This window comes from Physcomitrium patens, chromosome 22, assembly GCF_059467195.1.
Source record: "Physcomitrium patens ecotype Gransden chromosome 22, ASM5946719v1, whole genome shotgun sequence".
Taxonomy (NCBI): Eukaryota; Viridiplantae; Streptophyta; class Bryopsida; order Funariales; family Funariaceae; genus Physcomitrium; species Physcomitrium patens.
Window position 1 is genome coordinate 11,560,806 of NC_143431.1, and position 16,935 is coordinate 11,577,740.

The 16,935-nt window shown below is 43.9% G+C and overlaps 4 protein-coding genes across 6 annotated transcripts; 2 read left to right on the forward strand and 2 right to left on the reverse strand.

Annotated features, from left to right (window-relative positions):
• Positions 1-16: 16 nt before the first annotated feature.
• LOC112275197 (protein transport protein SEC13 homolog A) lies at positions 17-1,849 on the forward strand. The gene is made up of 3 exons (XM_024505332.3): positions 17-486; positions 657-1,091; positions 1,420-1,849. Exons 1-3 carry the CDS (start codon positions 175-177, stop codon positions 1,591-1,593), a joined length of 921 nt encoding a protein of 306 aa, XP_024361100.1. The 5' UTR covers positions 17-174; the 3' UTR covers positions 1,594-1,849.
• Positions 1,850-4,037: 2,188 nt separating this feature from the next.
• Positions 4,038-5,455, forward strand: LOC112275113 (uncharacterized). Its single transcript, XM_024505146.3, has 4 exons — positions 4,038-4,169; positions 4,288-4,509; positions 4,652-4,703; positions 4,822-5,455. Exons 2-4 carry the CDS (start codon positions 4,288-4,290, stop codon positions 5,148-5,150), a joined length of 603 nt encoding a protein of 200 aa, XP_024360914.1. The 5' UTR covers positions 4,038-4,169; the 3' UTR covers positions 5,151-5,455.
• A 766-nt stretch (positions 5,456-6,221) lies between these two features.
• LOC112275112 (trihelix transcription factor GT-3b) lies at positions 6,222-9,203 on the reverse strand. The gene is made up of 3 exons (XM_024505145.2): positions 8,185-9,203; positions 7,524-7,553; positions 6,222-7,306 (listed from the first exon to the last, which is right to left on the reverse strand). The coding sequence occupies exons 1-3, from the start codon at positions 8,497-8,499 to the stop codon at positions 6,725-6,727; spliced, it is 927 nt and encodes a 308-aa protein (XP_024360913.2). The 5' UTR covers positions 8,500-9,203; the 3' UTR covers positions 6,222-6,724.
• A 1,794-nt stretch (positions 9,204-10,997) lies between these two features.
• LOC112274950 (serine/threonine-protein kinase AFC3) lies at positions 10,998-16,828 on the reverse strand. 3 transcript variants are annotated; one of them, XM_024504832.3, is made up of 13 exons: positions 16,165-16,828; positions 15,335-15,535; positions 14,844-15,033; positions 14,606-14,632; positions 14,210-14,363; positions 13,844-13,895; positions 13,321-13,435; positions 13,108-13,199; positions 12,678-12,822; positions 12,443-12,507; positions 12,092-12,189; positions 11,806-11,911; positions 10,998-11,673 (listed from the first exon to the last, which is right to left on the reverse strand). In XM_024504832.3, exons 2-13 carry the CDS (start codon positions 15,422-15,424, stop codon positions 11,527-11,529), a joined length of 1,281 nt encoding a protein of 426 aa, XP_024360600.1. In that variant the 5' UTR covers positions 15,425-15,535; positions 16,165-16,828; the 3' UTR covers positions 10,998-11,526. The 3 variants fall into 3 exon arrangements, with proteins under 3 accessions (XP_024360600.1, XP_024360601.1, XP_090102434.1); XM_024504833.3 differs by having other exon boundaries at positions 16,155-16,782; XM_090246308.1 differs by having other exon boundaries at positions 15,335-16,827.
• Positions 16,829-16,935: the final 107 nt, after the last annotated feature.

The following is a 16,935-nucleotide window of genomic DNA, read 5'->3' on the forward strand; positions in this document are numbered from 1 at the left end:
GTTTGCTTTTCGGAGCCTCGAGAGTTGCTTCAGCCTTTACAAACTCACCGGCGAGACTGCGTATCTTCGATCGATTGCGTGCGTTGCTTGCGAGGTTACACAGCCTTTGCTGTCGAGGATCCCACTTGGGTTGGAGCTTCTCGGGCTTGGATCGGCTTGGTGGTGGGAGTGGCGATGGGGTCGCAAGGGGGAGAACAAATGCTGGAGTCGGGCCACCAGGACGTGGTGCACGATGTGGCCGTGGACTACTACGGCAAACGCCTGGCCACCTGCTCCTCCGATCGCCTCGTGAAGGTTTTCGCGCTCGGCGCTTCAGGAAGCACGCCCCCCTCGTCGGCCCTTGCCACTCTGTCTGGCCACGAGGGCCCTATCTGGCAGGTCGCCTGGGCGCACCCCAAATTTGGTAACATTCTCGCGTCGTGCTCGTATGATCGCAAAGTCATCATCTGGAGAGAAGGGGCTGAGAATGAGTGGCATCAGGCTCAGGTAGTCGCGTACCCATCTCTTGCATTTGCGTTGGATCACTTTTTCCTACCCTTTGGAATTTTGGATTTGTGGCAGATTTTGAGGTATTCAAGGGGAGAGTATAGAAGTAGGCAGTGGAGAGAAGAATTGGGTTGTTGTCTGAGGTGGATAATTCGGTAGCATGGTCGCAGGTGTTCCAGGAGCACGAGTCATCGGTGAACAGCATCAGCTGGGCTCCTGAAGTGTTTGGGTTGTGTCTAGCGTGTGGGTCAGCAGATGGGACGATCTCGGTTTTATCGCTCAAGGCCGATGGGTCGTGGGAGAAGGCGAAGATTGAGCAGGCTCATCCTGTGGGAGTGACGTCTGTGTCGTGGGCGCCTGCTACTGCTCCGGGCTCCTTGATTGGGGTTGATCCTGGGGCTGTACAGAAGCTGGCGTCTGGTGGCTGTGACAATACCGTCAAGGTGTGGAAATTCATGAATGGTAGCTGGAAATTGGATTGCTTCCCCCCGCTCTCCAAGCATGTTGACTGGGTGCGGGATGTTGCATGGGCTCCTAACCTTGGGCTCCCCAGGTCCACCATCGCTAGCGCATCTCAAGATGGAACTGTTGTTATCTGGACTCAGGTATTAGTTTTCCACCACCACGGCATTATGCATAAATCTTTTTTTTATCTTCTTTAAGCTAGTACACGCTAGAAATTTTTCATGACATGAGTGCGGTGTTGGTGTTGTATATTTACTCAGTAGATATCTAAATTCGGAAACCTTCTCTGCATGTGTACGTATGTTTTTATTTTTATTATAGTGTCTCCTGGTTTGTAGTATTGTTATAGCTGCTTCTGATCGTAATCTCTTGTCTCTATGGAGTACATTCTTCTGCTTCTTCTTCTGCTTTCCTCTCTCACCTTTCGATTTGTTTAAGACCTACTAAGGTTGTGGATTTGAATTTCAGGCCAAAGACGGGGACCAGTGGCAGCCATTGACCTTAAATGACTTCAAGACCCCAGTGTGGCGAGTAAGCTGGTCTCTAACTGGAAACATACTAGCTGTATCAGACTCCAGCAACAAAGTGACGTTGTGGAAAGAAGAGGTTGATGGAGAGTGGAACCAGGTTTCGAACGTGTAATGAGCTCGCATGTTGTTCACCAGCTCTGTTCATAAGTAAGACTTCAGTGCGAGCACAATGTGTATAGTAGAATATTTTGCTTACTTAATGTTGAGAATTTGTCATAAATAACCTGGAAGCAGCACTTCTTACACCAGTAGATCCTTCACTCCAATCCATACTGTTAATCTCATGGCGCTTGCCGCCATCCCACCTAAGTTTTAGTACATTGCATATCCAGTGCACTTTTCAATGCAATCGCTTTCTTCCAACTTTATTCTTTTGTCAATTTTCAAGTATTCTTGCCTCTAATTCTTCAAGCCCGACCATTCAAATACTTGCAAAGACTTGCAATTTATTACTACTGTTGACGAGGTTCCCGTGAAAATAGCACAAATTCAATCAAGTCGGGAAGCTAGTAGAGCTTCTACAAAAGTTATCGGGTCCCTTTACCAGCAAAGTGCGAAGATATTCGGTTGCCTATTCTGGGACTTATTATACATGGGTTGTTGGTAGGGCCTTGGATTCCCTCCCAAACTAAAGTAGAAAAAGTTCTCCCCCCAGGTGAGTTTGACTCGTTCTTCGGAATATTCCAGTCCAAGGAACAAATCAGTGACCTGTGCTCCAGATTAGGATAGAAACAATTGCTTTCCAGTTGTAACAAATGTCTGCAAGATTTTCACTCTCAATTAGTCTAGTCCACCGAGCCATTCGGTGATCGAAGTCACCGACCACGGTGAGAGATTTACACACTGGTGCCTTTGCGCTGATCTCATGGATGCATTACCCGCGCGAAATCTGCTATGGTGTCGTGAAGCTGCAGTTGCTTCATTTCCATCTTGGGCTCCGATGCCAATGGAACTAGGTTTGAATTAACCATCTTCCATTTCCACTTCATGATTGGGTCGATTGGTTAAACTCCATTGTGCTGTTAAAGCATTTGTACGCAACACAAGAAACAGTATCATACTTCATTGAAGCCAAATGGGGATCACCTAGAGTTTATATTTTATGTGTCAAAAGTTTGCTCATGGGCTTCACGTGTGGGCCTTACTGTAAGTTGTGAGACAGCGATCTTCTTTGGCGACTTCATATTCTTGATTTTTTAACATCGTCGATGTCTGTCCTTTTCCTCTTGAATTTTGAATTCTTTAATTGAGAAGAGTTTGTACTTACAAATAACAATACACTATTGCAGTCAGAAGTCAGTTGTTGGGAGAACAAAGAATTTACTTTTACATCCTTTCTAATTAAATGGTATGGATCAATGTGCACATGAATGCAATTATCCCTTCAAGACCTTTCACTATTTTATACCACTGGTTTTTCTTCAAATTGGTACGTAACGTTTAAAAATTTAACATAAACTGAGCAGTATCAGATAAAACATTAAGTTGGTAATCGTATTCATTTTGATTAGTCTTGAATGGACTGCTGAATTTCTGGTTTTATTAGAAAGATACAGTGAGTTCTATCTCTCGGAATGGAGGGAATCTTCATGTCCTAAATGCACAATTCTATCTTTACAAGCGAGACTACAGAGGTAGCAGATATTCTTGTCCAATTTTCTGGCGCCAGACCATAAGGTAGTGACTTGACTACCATGTCATCCATACAGTGTGTATGAATTTTTTAAAGAGGCGCGGATCACCCACACAATGAATGCCACACCAATAATTTCTCCGCCGAATCAATTCCCGGCGAGAGCAGGCACTTCTTATGTGGGTCCTTCGCAAATTAAAATCCCCTTCATCATTGCCTCGTTTGATCATCCCCAAATTGTCGATGTCGATGGCAAAGTGAAAGTGGGGAATTCCTCACTCCGACCAAAAGGAATCCTCCAAATACATCACTCATCTTTCCAGTGGAAGCAAAGTGGGTAAAAGAACATACATAAACAGTCTCACCTCTCGATCAGTAATCCACTGGGGCATCAAAGCTTCATGTGTCTCACTTTTCTTATCAATGATCGTTCATTGGCTTCAGCTAAGAAGTTCAGAAAACTACTTGAGTAAAATGTCGGTGGAAGCATACAAGGTAAGGTAGCATAAAAAAGAATCATGTAGCAACAGACTCGATGGTGTCAAAGTTTAACTAGATTCGTGGACGGAATGTGGCAAACAAATGCAGCGAAAGAATTGCTTCACAACCACGTTTATGTCACATGGCTGTGTCGTGTACCTGGAGAGATTTTAACTTTTTACCTTTCCTCAATTTTGGTCCACCTTTGCAGGACCGAAAGCGCCGGTCAGATATGGATATCCAATATGGACGAAGCGATGTAGATGCTGCAGGATTGGACCAATTCGAGTGACGAGAAAATCGGTTCGGATCGGATCGCGAAGTCCTTTTGGCAGTGATCCACCGTCCTCCCTTGTTGGGTGCGTCTCACGGCTTAGAAACCACTGATCTTTGCAGCTATAAAAGCAGATCTCCACCCCAGTTGTGGAGTACCCAGGTGTTGCGGTGTCCATGTTTTAAGCATCATCAGCTCTCCTTCGCACTTGTCTTCCTTGGGATTCATAAACTGCTGACTTGTACCTCGCCGCCATTGTTCTTACTTCGACGTCTGGGCCAGATTACTGCAACTAATCAAGGTACGCGGTGCTCAATTTGATAAATGGGGTTGCTAGTGACGAAAGTCGCTTCTCTAATTAGCTAGCCAGGTTCCTGTTTAGATGATCAGAACCTGATCGAGACTTTGTCAATGTGTAGATGAACTTCTTCAAGAAGGCTCAGGAGTTTGCCGATACGGGTATCGACCATACGGCACCACCAGCTACTGCAGGAACCAAGGATGCAGGATTCGGAGGCTTAATGAGCACCGCATCAGACATGTTCAAGGCTCAAAACGCGCCGACTGAGAATGCAGCGCCAGCAACTTCGCCTGGTGGCCGAGCCGTCCCAACTAACGAGGAGTTAATGGAAAGCAGCCAGGTAAACGTTGTCTTCAACCTTACTTGCCGTAAGCGGCAGAGCCGGTGCACCACAACAATGAGGCTCTAGATGCTTAACTCCCAAATCACTAATTTTTGTGACGATAATGTTGCTGAATAGTGTCGGTGAATGGTCACTGCAGGTACTTCTCGGTGCTGCCCAGGGCCAAAAAATTGAGAACACCAAGCTTGCAGGTAAAAAACTGCCTTCCTGTACAGCTTGCGTGGTCTGACAAGAGGAGGAAAGTGTTTTGCCCACTTTGTCTATGATGCTCTACGTTACAAGTTTATCACTGTGATTAAATCAATGCAGGAGCTGCCGGAGATATTCTGAGTGGGTTAGCAGCGTATGGGAAGCTGGATGAAGGGCAGTACTCTACATACATCAAGCAAGCTGAAGATTACCTCCAGAAGTACTCCGGAGAGGACGCACCAGCCTCTGTTGCAAAGGAAGCAGCAGTTACTTCTGATGCAGTTCCTGCTGCCGAAAAGGAGGCATCTGAGGTTCCGGTATCAGAGAAGGAAGTATCTGAGGTTCCAGCGGCAGTGAAGGAAGTATCTGAGGCTGCACCTACCGAAAGTGCTGTAGCACCTGCAGCTGACACTCCCGATCGTGTGGCTACTTCCGATGAGAAGGCCTAAACTATAGCACCAAAAGCTTACCCTGTTTCCCCTGACCTTGAGCACTGCTGCACATGTTTCGAAGCTTCCGAAACCCAAACTCTGCGTGGTTTGGATTTACAGTAAATCCTCCTCGGGCAGCTGTTTGTGTCTGCACATTGGAAAGCAGAAGTGAAAAGTTACAAGATTCCAGCGTGGAATGCGGAGAAGTTGCATGTAAATTAATTGTAACTCAGATGTAAGATTTGCCTACAATTTAGGTTGCTATTTGTAACAGGCAGGATATGAGAGTTTAGAATAAAGCGTGTCTACATCTTGCTTAAAAACCGTGTGCAGGGGTTGCTTGTACTTGTTACTCTTTTATTGCATGACTTCTATTCCTTATGAGGGCAGCATACTCCGGCCAAGTTCGTAAGTGTGTGAACTCGCACCTGATTAAGAGGCTATGCTTATTGAAGAGGGCGCCGGGATAATCGGAATTTTCGTAGAGAGATGATGCAAGTCTAGACGATGATGATTGTGCACGAAGGAAATAATGTTTAGGTCGTATCAAAAGTAGGGTGTTGGAGAATTATTAATACCATAAAAAAAATGAAACGTTTGACGAGACTGAAAAAAAAATTAAATGCTGGATATCACAATTGCTGGCTGATGGAATGTATGTTTCCATCATGGGATCTGCCTACTGCGATGAAGTCCAAGCATTCGTCCGTCAGCAACTGACGCCTCGAACAGACGAGAGAAACTGGATAGCTCTTATTTTCTCCTTTCATACTAAATCCATTTCTTATCCATTTCAACACTTTAGAATACAGTACATGAAGCAGTCTCAACATTCTGAGAAACACCTGAGAAAAGCTTACAGAGCATCCAAACTTGTGAATATTGTCACAGCCCAGTTCAGCACCAGGCTACAAATCGTACGTCATTGAAAACCTGCGAACTTCATCAATGCGTCTAGATGCACATGACTTCGACAAATACTCTTCTAAAAGAACTCACACACCAGCACCACTAGCAGTACAGTCGTTGACACAATGCGAATCCAGCATCCAACTCATACAAAACGTTTGAAGTATCAATACGTCAAAATTTTAGAAAATTAAACCGTAATCTTTTTTAAAATTAGAAGAAAACACAAAATTTGGGGTACTTGTCAATCTTACAATCAGTCTGGGCCTTACATCGGACTCCATATACAAACGTTTCAAAACCTTTCAATAAGGAGATTTACACCTCTACAAGTGGGGAACCCACACATGCTCCGTGCTGCAGACCACCCTCTGACGTCGAGCTTTTCCATAACCCAAACTGGACATATTTCGCAAAAATGACCAAGACTCTAACTGTTCCGAGCATATTCACTTCTTTTCGCTCCATTAATTTCACGCCTCAGAATCCTTGGCTGGTAAAACTGTTCATGGCACTCATTCACAACCAGTTGCCATGTGGCGCCCTGTAATCCACCACGCAAGGGGTGTTTACAACAGATCTCCAGTTACCCATGATCAGTCTGGTGCGCTCGACTGTGACGTACATATGATAATCTGCAATTCACATCATTGACATGTTGAAACAAAAGCACATTCGCCACCTCAATAACCCTCATCCTGAGCCAGCTTGGTCAACAAGGCCGCAAAGAGTTCGTCTCTCTTCAGTGCACGGGCCTCACCACGAATCCTCCTTTGCTCCTCATGCTCTCGCCACATTTGCTCTCTTGCGATTCGCTCCTGTTCCAGCTTCTCCATGGCATCTCTCCACTCCTGCTCCCGCCACCGCCGCTCCTGTTCTCTCCTCTCCACCGACTCTCTCCACTGCTCCTCCACCTTCTGCTGCTGCTGGAAAAATTCCTCCAACACTTCCTGCATGCTGTTGGCACGATACTTCTCCGCTGTTACCCTAGGCCGATTGGTGTCCTTCTCGCCCTTCCTTTTCTTCCTCTGTACGACACGGTCTTCTTCACTTTCCTCCTCATCGTCTTCATCCTCACTATCATCATCATCCTCACTTTTGACTTTACCCCTCTTGCCTTTCTTCTTGGCTCGAGACCCTGGCTCAGATTCCTGTAGATTTCTTTCTGAGTTCCTGGCACGCTCCTTGAATACTGCATCAAGTTCGTCAAAGAAAGGGCATGGCCTCCCATTCTCAGGATCAAAGAGGTCTTTTCCCTGCGAGAACTGTGCGTCAACACGCAAGACGATGCATCAGTATCATAGCCATACACATTTGTTCATTACTTCAACTGCCAACAGCATGTGGCGGGGCGCATTTATTTTGCACAGTAGTACAATGACCAAGTTTGAACAGTATTAACGCAAAAAATCGACTCTAAGATGGAGATCACGCAGATGATTTTTAGGTAAGCGATGAGGAGGAGCATGATGAAGTACAGACCTCATAATCTGGCTCAGATGTCTCCTTCCCCTGAAAGACATACACGACCACATAATTGATGAGATGTACGTAAAGCATGAACAAGTCATTCACTTAAGATCCAGTCAGTTCGAGATGCGAGATGATTTCACGTATATAAACAATGCAAAGGACATGAGAAACATCAAGTACTGATAAATCCTAGAAGATCTATGAAGAGGTAATATGGCGTGGACAGAAAGAATGATCCAGACTTGAGCAGAGAAAGAAGGATGAGATGATCCCATAGTTTGTGCATCACACTAACGGCAAGAAACCCAAACCGACATGAAAAGAAAGGCAACATTCTTAACAATCTAACGCTGCACCTAGCACTGTAAACAGGTCGATTCCTAACCGTTTCCTCCACCTACTATCAAGAGCAAGATATCAAAGATGGGCGATAAAGCCAGTCACCACTTAATTCCATCGCCACACACGGGAAATGTTCAAATTACGCAACAAGGCTGCGAGGGGAGATAGAATTGGATATGTGTCGAGAGGTAACATTTTGGGAAACGGGGAACAAAAGCAATGTTATTCAGAATAAAGTCCAAAACATTCAATCAAACAGCATTGACGTGCAGGATGCAGGCTTTGCGTCCGTATACACAACACAGTGGTATCCAGCGCAGACAAGAACCTTGTAACGGTTCACCAAGTTCTTCCATTTACATTTACATTGATCTGCGCTCCTCCGAAACCCTTTCTCCCTCATTTTCCTTTCAATCAGCTCCCACAGTGTCTTGTTCCGCTTGGTTAGTGTAAAGTCCTTCTCCAGCTCGGCCCGAATGGCGATGAACTCTTTGGTTTCGTGGTATCCCCACTGGGCAATGCGATCCTCCTTTTTAAGACCTCGGCCGCGAACCGGAGTGAGGGATCCTAAATCAGTGTGGCTCATGTCGTGGGCCCCCTGAAGAGACATAGACATTGGCATCGCGCCCAAGTTCTCCCCCATCAGCACCGTCGGCCGTGCCTGGTATGCCAGTTTGACCAATTTCCCTCACACCCTCCCTCACAAGAATTGCTGCTCCCTTAATCACCGCTGCCCAATTCTTCTGCTCCCGCTTCTCTCCCTTCCTCCAAACCTAGCAATATTGGGACCCTCCTGTTCCAACCGCCCACATGCTCAACCTCCAAACCTCCTTCTTGGGCAAAGATATCCAACAAATAACACTCTGGTCGTCTCCTCAGACCATTGAAAACCCTAAATTCCCCTACACCTCCCCCCAAACTGCAAAGTCTGCCTGCAACCACATCCGCACGAGTCCACGCTCCTTTTACCGCCACTCTACAAGAGTTACACTCACTCCAAAAGTTCCCGAAGAAGGTCGCATTTCTACTCTCCCTTTTTCCACTTCACAACGCGCTGTTCAGAACCATTTGCTCCACCAAATTCTCCTCGCCTGGACGAAAGACACAATTTGGTCTCGACAAATTTCTTGCACGCCCAGCTTCGTGCAGACTCGCCCTCCCCGCGACCCCTCAAACCCTCCGTACCAAGGTCGCTTTTTCCGAAGACTCCCGACCACTTATTCAGAACCCACCTGCAGAGAGGTTCCAATGCTTGTAGCGAAGCAGCGGCCGCGACAAACAGAATCCCAAAGAGGGGGGAAGCGCAGGCATGGGGCGAGACAATTGGGAGTTTGTGAGGGGGACACAACCGGAGAAGGAGGCGGAGCCATGGAAGCTGCTGCAGAAGAGAAAAAGAAGATGAACGAACGAAAAAACGAACGAACAAACGAATGAACAAAAGGACGAACGAACGAACCTTGGCGCCTTCGGCCCACGTAGATACCCGGTTGAGATCCTGACATCTCATTATTATACCCTGATATGGTCCTGCACTGAGCCCCGGACGAGAACCGGGTCGCCTGTAACTAAGCAATTCAACGTCCCGGGTTTCAGCATTGCGCGGGCTCGAACTACTCTTCTCTCCCGTTCCATTCTCCAAAAACGTATTGTAATATTTAGAACTCTTACAGACTGGAATGTTTTTGATACGTGGTTTTCTTGACCAATAGTATCAAAACAGTGAAAGATTCATGCATTTTTTAATTTGTTATAAAATAACAACTCAAATATGGTACTTTATATTTCATACAACTTGATATTGAGATATTGGGTTTGAATTAGAGTTTAATGTTGTGATAGAACATGGAATTTTAATTTTAACTTAGAAGTTTGGAATGATCTTGAACAAACAAAAGATGGCTGGTTGAGTTAAAAGCATATAAATTAAAAATAATTGAAAGTGGTAGTTTAAAACCCAATTGTGAAATTTCAACCTTGCCTAATGAATCCTAGCACAAAATTTATCCTCGATGTTTTTGAAAAAAATATTTATAATATTAAATAATACTTCTTTGATCTCTCCCTGTAAGCTAATGCAATATGGTGTCAGTTAGACTTTATCTCGGACCTCTTGAGTAAATGAAAATTTTGAAGTCTTTAATTCTAAAATCTTATATATCTATATATTTATATTTATATTTATTATTATGTCTTTTTTATACAAAAAAAGTTAATACTTGTAAGGAACATCTAAATTGTTAATATTTAGTACTATCACACAAGTTGCAAATTGTTATGCTTTAAGCAATTGAAAACTAGTAAATTATTATCAAATTTCATTGACTTTTTGAGGTTGCATTTTGTGTTGTTGAGGTGATATGTAGCAAAAGCATTTAAATAAATTCCAATTGTATGGAGTTGAGAGACAAGTGGATAGCAAGACTTGCTTGATCAGTTATTTGTGAAGTTCATTAGAGAGAGTTAAATGGAAGTGTATGTGGATTTCATTTAATAATACACTGTTAACAAATAATATATGAAATTGACTGATTAATTGATTGTGTGCATAACAACATTGATTTTGTGACGTGCTCGGAAAAAAGCATTTGGAAAAAATTGTAAATGACATTTTTCTATAATTTTAGACAAGTAATGTTGTAAAGGACACAAATCAAATACTGGCTTTTTTTGTAATTGACAATTACAAAGAAAGACAATTACAAGCAGATTGTTACTTTTAACTATTTTTAATTAAGAATTTTATATTGTCAAATAAAATTACATGTCTTGGACCTAGTACACTAAAGTATGACTACAACTTATTTACTTTAAATGTATCGATCTGAGGAATTAAGAAGCATTTACCTTTCAGGTCATCACTAGAATTTTTTTAGGTGATATGTGATTATTCATAACTATATGGTTCCTAACACATGTTGATTGAATCTACAAGATGTTAATCTCATTTCGAAAAGAAACACAAGCAGGACATAATAATGAATATAACAATAAAAACACAACAATCGATATTAGTTTGCAGACATAGGCACTCAAAAGCGAACACAGTTCATTAGACGAAATGGAAAAGAAGTACGAATGCCACATAGCAACGGATCTAAATGCAACAAATTCAAAAATCAGTGTGAGAGTAGAGAAGTGACATGGCTGCCATAACGGACACGGACACCAGTTCACATAATTCATGCAACCAGCACCCTGGATTCGTTACTACGGGAACCATATTACAACAAGCTTGGGCTTCCTTACAGGAGATCTCGTGGTCTTGAAATCATCAGCTACCGCCCAACTCTCCTGAGGATAGAGTCCTACAATACAAGTACACTCACACCTGGTACGCCAATGCGAAACCGGTGGAAAGAATAGTGCCCACGAAAGGAACATCACTTCTGCAATGAGCCTCAAGAAAGATAGAACGCTTCGTTGTCGCAAGCCCGATTACTTTTATCTCTTAATTCAAGCCTGCCCATTTCTTGGGGGAGAAGAACGTCCCTTTCATTCAGCTTCACTACAACAAATATTCTGCAGCTTTTTCCAATATAAATAGGACAGTTCTTTCAGGGTTCTTCAAAGGTGCGCTGCTCAGGAGCGTATTATTGTAATCAATTCCCATACTCCGGCTAGTTGGGGCCAGGCTACCCATGAATTGCAGAAACAACAAGCGGCAAAAGTCTTACAGTCGACGATTGGACTCTTTAAAGAAAGGGTGCTTCAGTGCATCCTTCGCTGTAAGCCTTTCTGATGGTTCAAACTTCAGCAAGCCTTGTAGCAAATCGATCAGAAGGCCTCCAGAGTGGTCCACATGGTGCATGATCAGGTTCTGCCACAAAACCGGGTCATACACTTTTTTGTGACAATCCCTCAAATGCAGGCCGGTAATACACAATAACCCTGGACAGAAAAAAGTTCGAACACAGTAAAACAGAAAAGACGGTCCAGCAATAAAACAAACCCGCAATCCAGGTAATCTTCGCACAGCCCGAATGCTCTCTCTTGATACTGCCCCTTCAGGCCAGTTCAACTCCCTTCCATGTCTGAAGTACTTCTCCAGCCGTCGACTGAATATTTGTGTAATCCATACAACATGTTAGCAATATTAAAGTCCATAGACATTTACTAGTCGGTAAAACCTTAACATACGCACAGAACTCAGCGTGACCACTCTATACCATTAAGTAAACCGACAGGATAGCCAAAGTAATTTGGGCAAAATAAAGTTAACAAGAAAAAAAACGTACTCTGCCCTCCTTATCATGTGAACGGGAATGGGACCTAAAACCCGCTCCATCATAGCCAAATGCTCCAAGTTCTCATGAGTCTGAAACAGCGCATCACCCTAAAACAAACAATGAATAAAGTTATTAAAAGACATATTGATCCATGTACGGCTACCGTCATGTGTAGTAGATACAGCTACAGTAGCCTTCTTCGAGGGAGAAGATGGACAAGGACACAGACAGGTAAAGGAGACTTGACAAGTGTCGAGAAATTTAATTTTTTTTAAAACTGATGTGTATTTGAACAAGAAGACTGGGAGAACAGGAGAAATAAATTGCTGGAAGCTCCGTTGTGGTGCACACGTTACATACCGAACACAGTTCTACGAGTATGCAGCCCACACTCCAAATATCGCAAGGATATGTCCAACCAAGACCTGGGAAAAGAGCACTTCTTATGAGAATCCACTCTTTTGCTGCCTCCTGGATTCCCCACCTCGTTCCAGAGATGACAAGGACATCCCAATGGAATGATTGACTGAAACCTAAACACCCTCGTGGACCCTGGTATTAGTTGCTCAAAGCAAAAAACTGATGTGCGCCTCACCTAAAATAACTTCTGGTGCTCGATAGTGGCGTGTAGAGACAACTGAACAGTGGTAGTGGTTGTCGAAGGTGGCGCTGCCAAAGTCGATCAGTTTTATCTCACTTGATTTAGGTACACGCTTGACATGCTTCCCAGTATTAGAAGTCTGCAAGATGAAACAACGGCACCAGATGCACGAACAGTTCATAGGCGGGAGATACGCTTTGAAACAAAGAATCACATAATAATAGAAGTCACTAGCAACGCTACAACGTACATACAACGATTATCAGTAATCATCAATGGTTAAGACAACGTCAGTCTAACACATAATAAACATGGGCAGTAGGCACGCAACAGCACGTCCATTGAGTGATTAAGGCGATTTGTCAGCAAATTGAGAGAAACAATTGTGACCTAAGTATCTTGTGATTTCAGAATATTTCCACACCTTGTAATCTGGCACTTTTACGTACTCAGACGAGACCAAGAGGATATTTTCAGGCTTTAGATCGGTGTGAATGAGGGTAAGCTCATGCATATCTGCAACAATCAGGAACATAAATTACCGCTTTCACAACATATAACATCAATAATTCCGCCAATTGATTCTGCTGTCAAATTACGCGACATATTCAATGAACAGATCCCACAAGTAACTCACAAGCTACGGACTCCAACAGCTGGCGGCCAAAGTCGCGAACGAGATCTGCAGAAAATGGTCGATAATTGTTTTTTCGAAGGAAATCGTATAAGCTCGGTCCTAGTCTTTCACAAACCTGCAAGATTACCCAGTTTGAACAATCATGACCATTACTATAAATGCAAGGCCAAGAACAAGGGATTGGACATAATTATACACCTGAACTGTATCTAGAATCATAATACAATGTACACTGACAACCCTAAGAGCTACAGCAGGATTTCCCGTTGTCCCCTTTCCTAAGAAATCAGTGGGCTTTCTAAAAGAACGTCGTCCTGCACGAACTTTACCAACCTTCAAGTGAAACAGTCGTATAAAAGAAAGAAAATGGCACGATTAAATTCACAAGCGTATGCCACAAAATCCTCTCCACTCAAGCCCTCAATATTGGAATCAATGAGAACATTTTAACATATAGCCTACATGGTATCACTTAGTTTGTCTTATCTCAGAAGCGAAGTTTGTCTGAGAAAACGACACTCACAATGCAGACATGATTCCGATAGTCGAACCAAGTCTTCAACTGCAAACATCGTCTGTTCACACCCATATTTTACGTGAGTACTTGAAATTACCCAGGAAAAATAATATAGCAAATAGTTATCAACCAATAATTACCAACTAAGCACACCTCAGCTTTGAAATGGGTGACTACTGTAGCTACACACTAAGCAATGTCATTCAGATATAATGTCACTAGGAAGAGATTGATGTGACATAAATCAGGTTCAATTATCATTCCCAAGTCAAACTTGCCAGTTAAACTCTGCCAACGAGAAGGAGAAGAGAAACAAGAAGAAGAAGATATACATAATAACCACAAAAAGTATAAGACACGCAAAAATCAGACCGTATGCCCATCTTGTCATTTTTGGCAAGCGTACGCAGCACATCAATTTCAATCATAGCAGCATCCCGGTACTTCTGCACATTGCGAATGACCTTGATAGCCACGTATTCTTGATTCTCCCTATCCCAGCATTCCAATACCCTACCGAAGGTTCCTGCAATGACCCAGTAATACTATTACATGCCATTCGCACAACTCTAACAAGAAAAACTGTTGAGATCGTGAGTTTTAATGTATTCGAGTAATAATTACTTCAAGTTCAAACATATTTCACGTTCATTCAATCAATATAGAAAGTTACGGCAGAATAAGTGTTGGCAGTCAAGTACTTAAAAAATACAGAATAATGTTTTTAGAGAAACAGCGAACACACTAAAATGAATAAAGAGCACACACCTTCACCCATCTTGCTGATGATTTTGTCTGCAGTATTACAAAAACCCAACCAAACAGGCACCACGACACCACTTGATCAGGTATTAACAACCTCTGAACCCAGCCTCCTTGGCAAAGGCGTCTAATTCCTCTCAAGAATCTGCGCCTCCAATAGAAAAATAAGGCAGGAGCAAGCGGAGAGTTATGAACGCTAAACCGTGCGAACGAACACTATGACCAGGGTTAAAGGTGTGATTACAGCGTGGTGTTATATTCTCTCCCAGCTCAAACATGTAGTGCCCATCTTTATCATCGTCCCGCCACGCAGGGGAGGCTACCCTGGCATATCCATTGTAGAATTCTGGACTGTACCCTATTCCGGCAGGCGGCAATCCCCTTCCGATACCAAGCTGTTCATGCTGCCCGCTATTGACCGCAACTTGGTGTCCCTGTACGTATTAAACAAAAAAGACAGTAAATTCCAGTGTTTATGCATTCCTAAGTCAAATTTGTCAATCCAGTCCCCACATCAACCAAAACACAATATCGTTTCAACTTAGACCAAACATAATTCACATCCTGCGTGGTGCAGAAGACATTCGGGACCATAAAAAGACAACGATTTCAGAGGTAATAAATTCATATTCTAGTCAAAGGCTCCAAATGATGTTCCATTGCCATTCAGACTACTTGCTACCCATAACCTGGAATATGGACAGGAATCCAAAACGAGTAGAGGGATAAACTCACCCCATCACATACATCAACACGGGGGACGTTTTCATCAAGTAATGTTAGACGAGCGCGCTTCTCAGGCCGCTCATACATTGTGCGGTCCATACTCAGAAATGTGCTGCTTCCTCCCTCTTGCTGCCCCAAGCTAGACCACCTCCTCTTGTGCTTCCAGCAACTCAATAATCAACGGGTATTAAAGTGATCCGGCGGATGTAGCTGCACAAAATTCTCACAGCACGACAGGGCTTCAAACCTCATCTTTCGTCCCCAAGACTTCACCTATCAGATCTCGACTTGAACTTTTCACCCTCAGCTTTCATGAGAACAAAAGGGTGAGACACAAACTCCTTCGACATTTCTACTAGTCAGGTATGCATAGGCTAGGAACCAACCACAACTGTAGACAGCACTGAGGTTTACAAAGCTCCGACAGAGGCAGAGTGTAAATAAGAAAGAATAAAAACTAAAGATTTGCCTTCATGACAGAGAAGACGTGCTCTGAAGTCTCATTGGAAGTTCTCTACGTCGGAAGGAAATAACCAGAGCTCGTTCGCAAGAAGAAGAGAATAAATCTCCGAACCTAGCAGAAAAAACCCAGCAACTCCCTCTCGCCCACCAGTAATCTAAAAATAAAATAAAAAACACGTTTCCCTTGTAGCTCCCACACTGACTATGACACGGAACATTCGGAAAAGAACCTCCTCGTCACAATTCCTGACAGGATGTAAATAAACAAGACGTTTCCGACGTGCCTCCGACAGCAAAGCGAAGTAGGCCGCAAAACCCTTCGCCCTATCATGCATCAAAATGGATACGTAATGCTCCCTTCACAGACCGTTTTTCACCTGCATGCTCCAGTGCGGTCAACCACGATCAACATCCTTCGAAAGAGCCCACGTGATTCTTTTCCAACTTTTCCAACTCCAACAGCCAAAATTCTAGTTCCATGTCAAGAGACTGTGAACACCAGGAACAACCAACACTTCACTTCTCTCCTGCCAGAACCTCCAACACTCCCATAATCCGTTTCGAGATACTCCAAACCAACGGCCTCCACACGCAACTCTCCACCGTCACGCCCCCGCCTCTCTCTATATTAGGGTTTCAACAAAACGGCCTCGTGCAAAAATTCCCGCACGTCAAACTCCTTGGCCACAAACTCCCTGCTCACCACCACCACAAGGCTCGAAACTCTTAATACCTCCAACGGCAGTCTCTGCGGACAACATACAGGCACGAGAACATCGCCCACGCCACCACAGCAACAACACGCTCCCCGCTCCTCAGAATAAAAACACAGCAACACTCAGTCACAGTGTGTCCCCCCGGCAGCTTCCCGAGCCCAAACAACACCGTGGGCGCAAAATAAAATTACCGTCGGGATCCACGCGAACCCACGCACAGGGCGACGACGTCGGATTTGGTGGGCAAGGATCGGATAATGGCGAGAAATGGCGCATGCGAGCGGTGACGGATCGCGAGGAGGCGCGAACGGTGTGCTCAGCAGCAATGCTCTCAAGAGAGTCTGAAAACAGTGCGAAGAACGGGGAAGAGACGACCGCATGGATGGATGCATTTATGGATGAACTTGTTCATGACTAATTTCATCCGTTTCG

Coding starts and splice junctions, on each gene's coding strand:
- LOC112275197 (XM_024505332.3), top strand. CDS start 175: ATGGGGTCGCAAGGGGGAGAACAAATGCTGGAGTCGGGCCACCAGGAC. Junction 487..656: donor ATGAGTGGCATCAGGCTCAG/GTAGTCGCGTAC, acceptor GCATGGTCGCAG/GTGTTCCAGGAGCACGAGTC. Junction 1,092..1,419: donor CTGTTGTTATCTGGACTCAG/GTATTAGTTTTC, acceptor TTTGAATTTCAG/GCCAAAGACGGGGACCAGTG.
- LOC112275112 (XM_024505145.2), bottom strand. CDS start 8,499: ATGGGGGAGAACTTGGGCGCGATGCCAATGTCTATGTCTCTTCAGGGG. Junction 7,554..8,184: donor ACTTGGTGAACCGTTACAAG/GTTCTTGTCTGC, acceptor TATGTCTTTCAG/GGGAAGGAGACATCTGAGCC. Junction 7,307..7,523: donor CATCTGAGCCAGATTATGAG/GTCTGTACTTCA, acceptor GTTGACGCACAG/TTCTCGCAGGGAAAAGACCT.
- LOC112275113 (XM_024505146.3), top strand. CDS start 4,288: ATGAACTTCTTCAAGAAGGCTCAGGAGTTTGCCGATACGGGTATCGAC. Junction 4,510..4,651: donor AGTTAATGGAAAGCAGCCAG/GTAAACGTTGTC, acceptor TGGTCACTGCAG/GTACTTCTCGGTGCTGCCCA. Junction 4,704..4,821: donor TGAGAACACCAAGCTTGCAG/GTAAAAAACTGC, acceptor AAATCAATGCAG/GAGCTGCCGGAGATATTCTG.
- LOC112274950 (XM_024504832.3), bottom strand. CDS start 15,424: ATGGACCGCACAATGTATGAGCGGCCTGAGAAGCGCGCTCGTCTAACA. Junction 13,436..13,843: donor ATCGGAATCATGTCTGCATT/GTGAGTGTCGTT, acceptor GTAATCTTGCAG/GTTTGTGAAAGACTAGGACC. Junction 11,674..11,805: donor GAAGATTACCTGGATTGCGG/GTTTGTTTTATT, acceptor GTTTTGTGGCAG/AACCTGATCATGCACCATGT.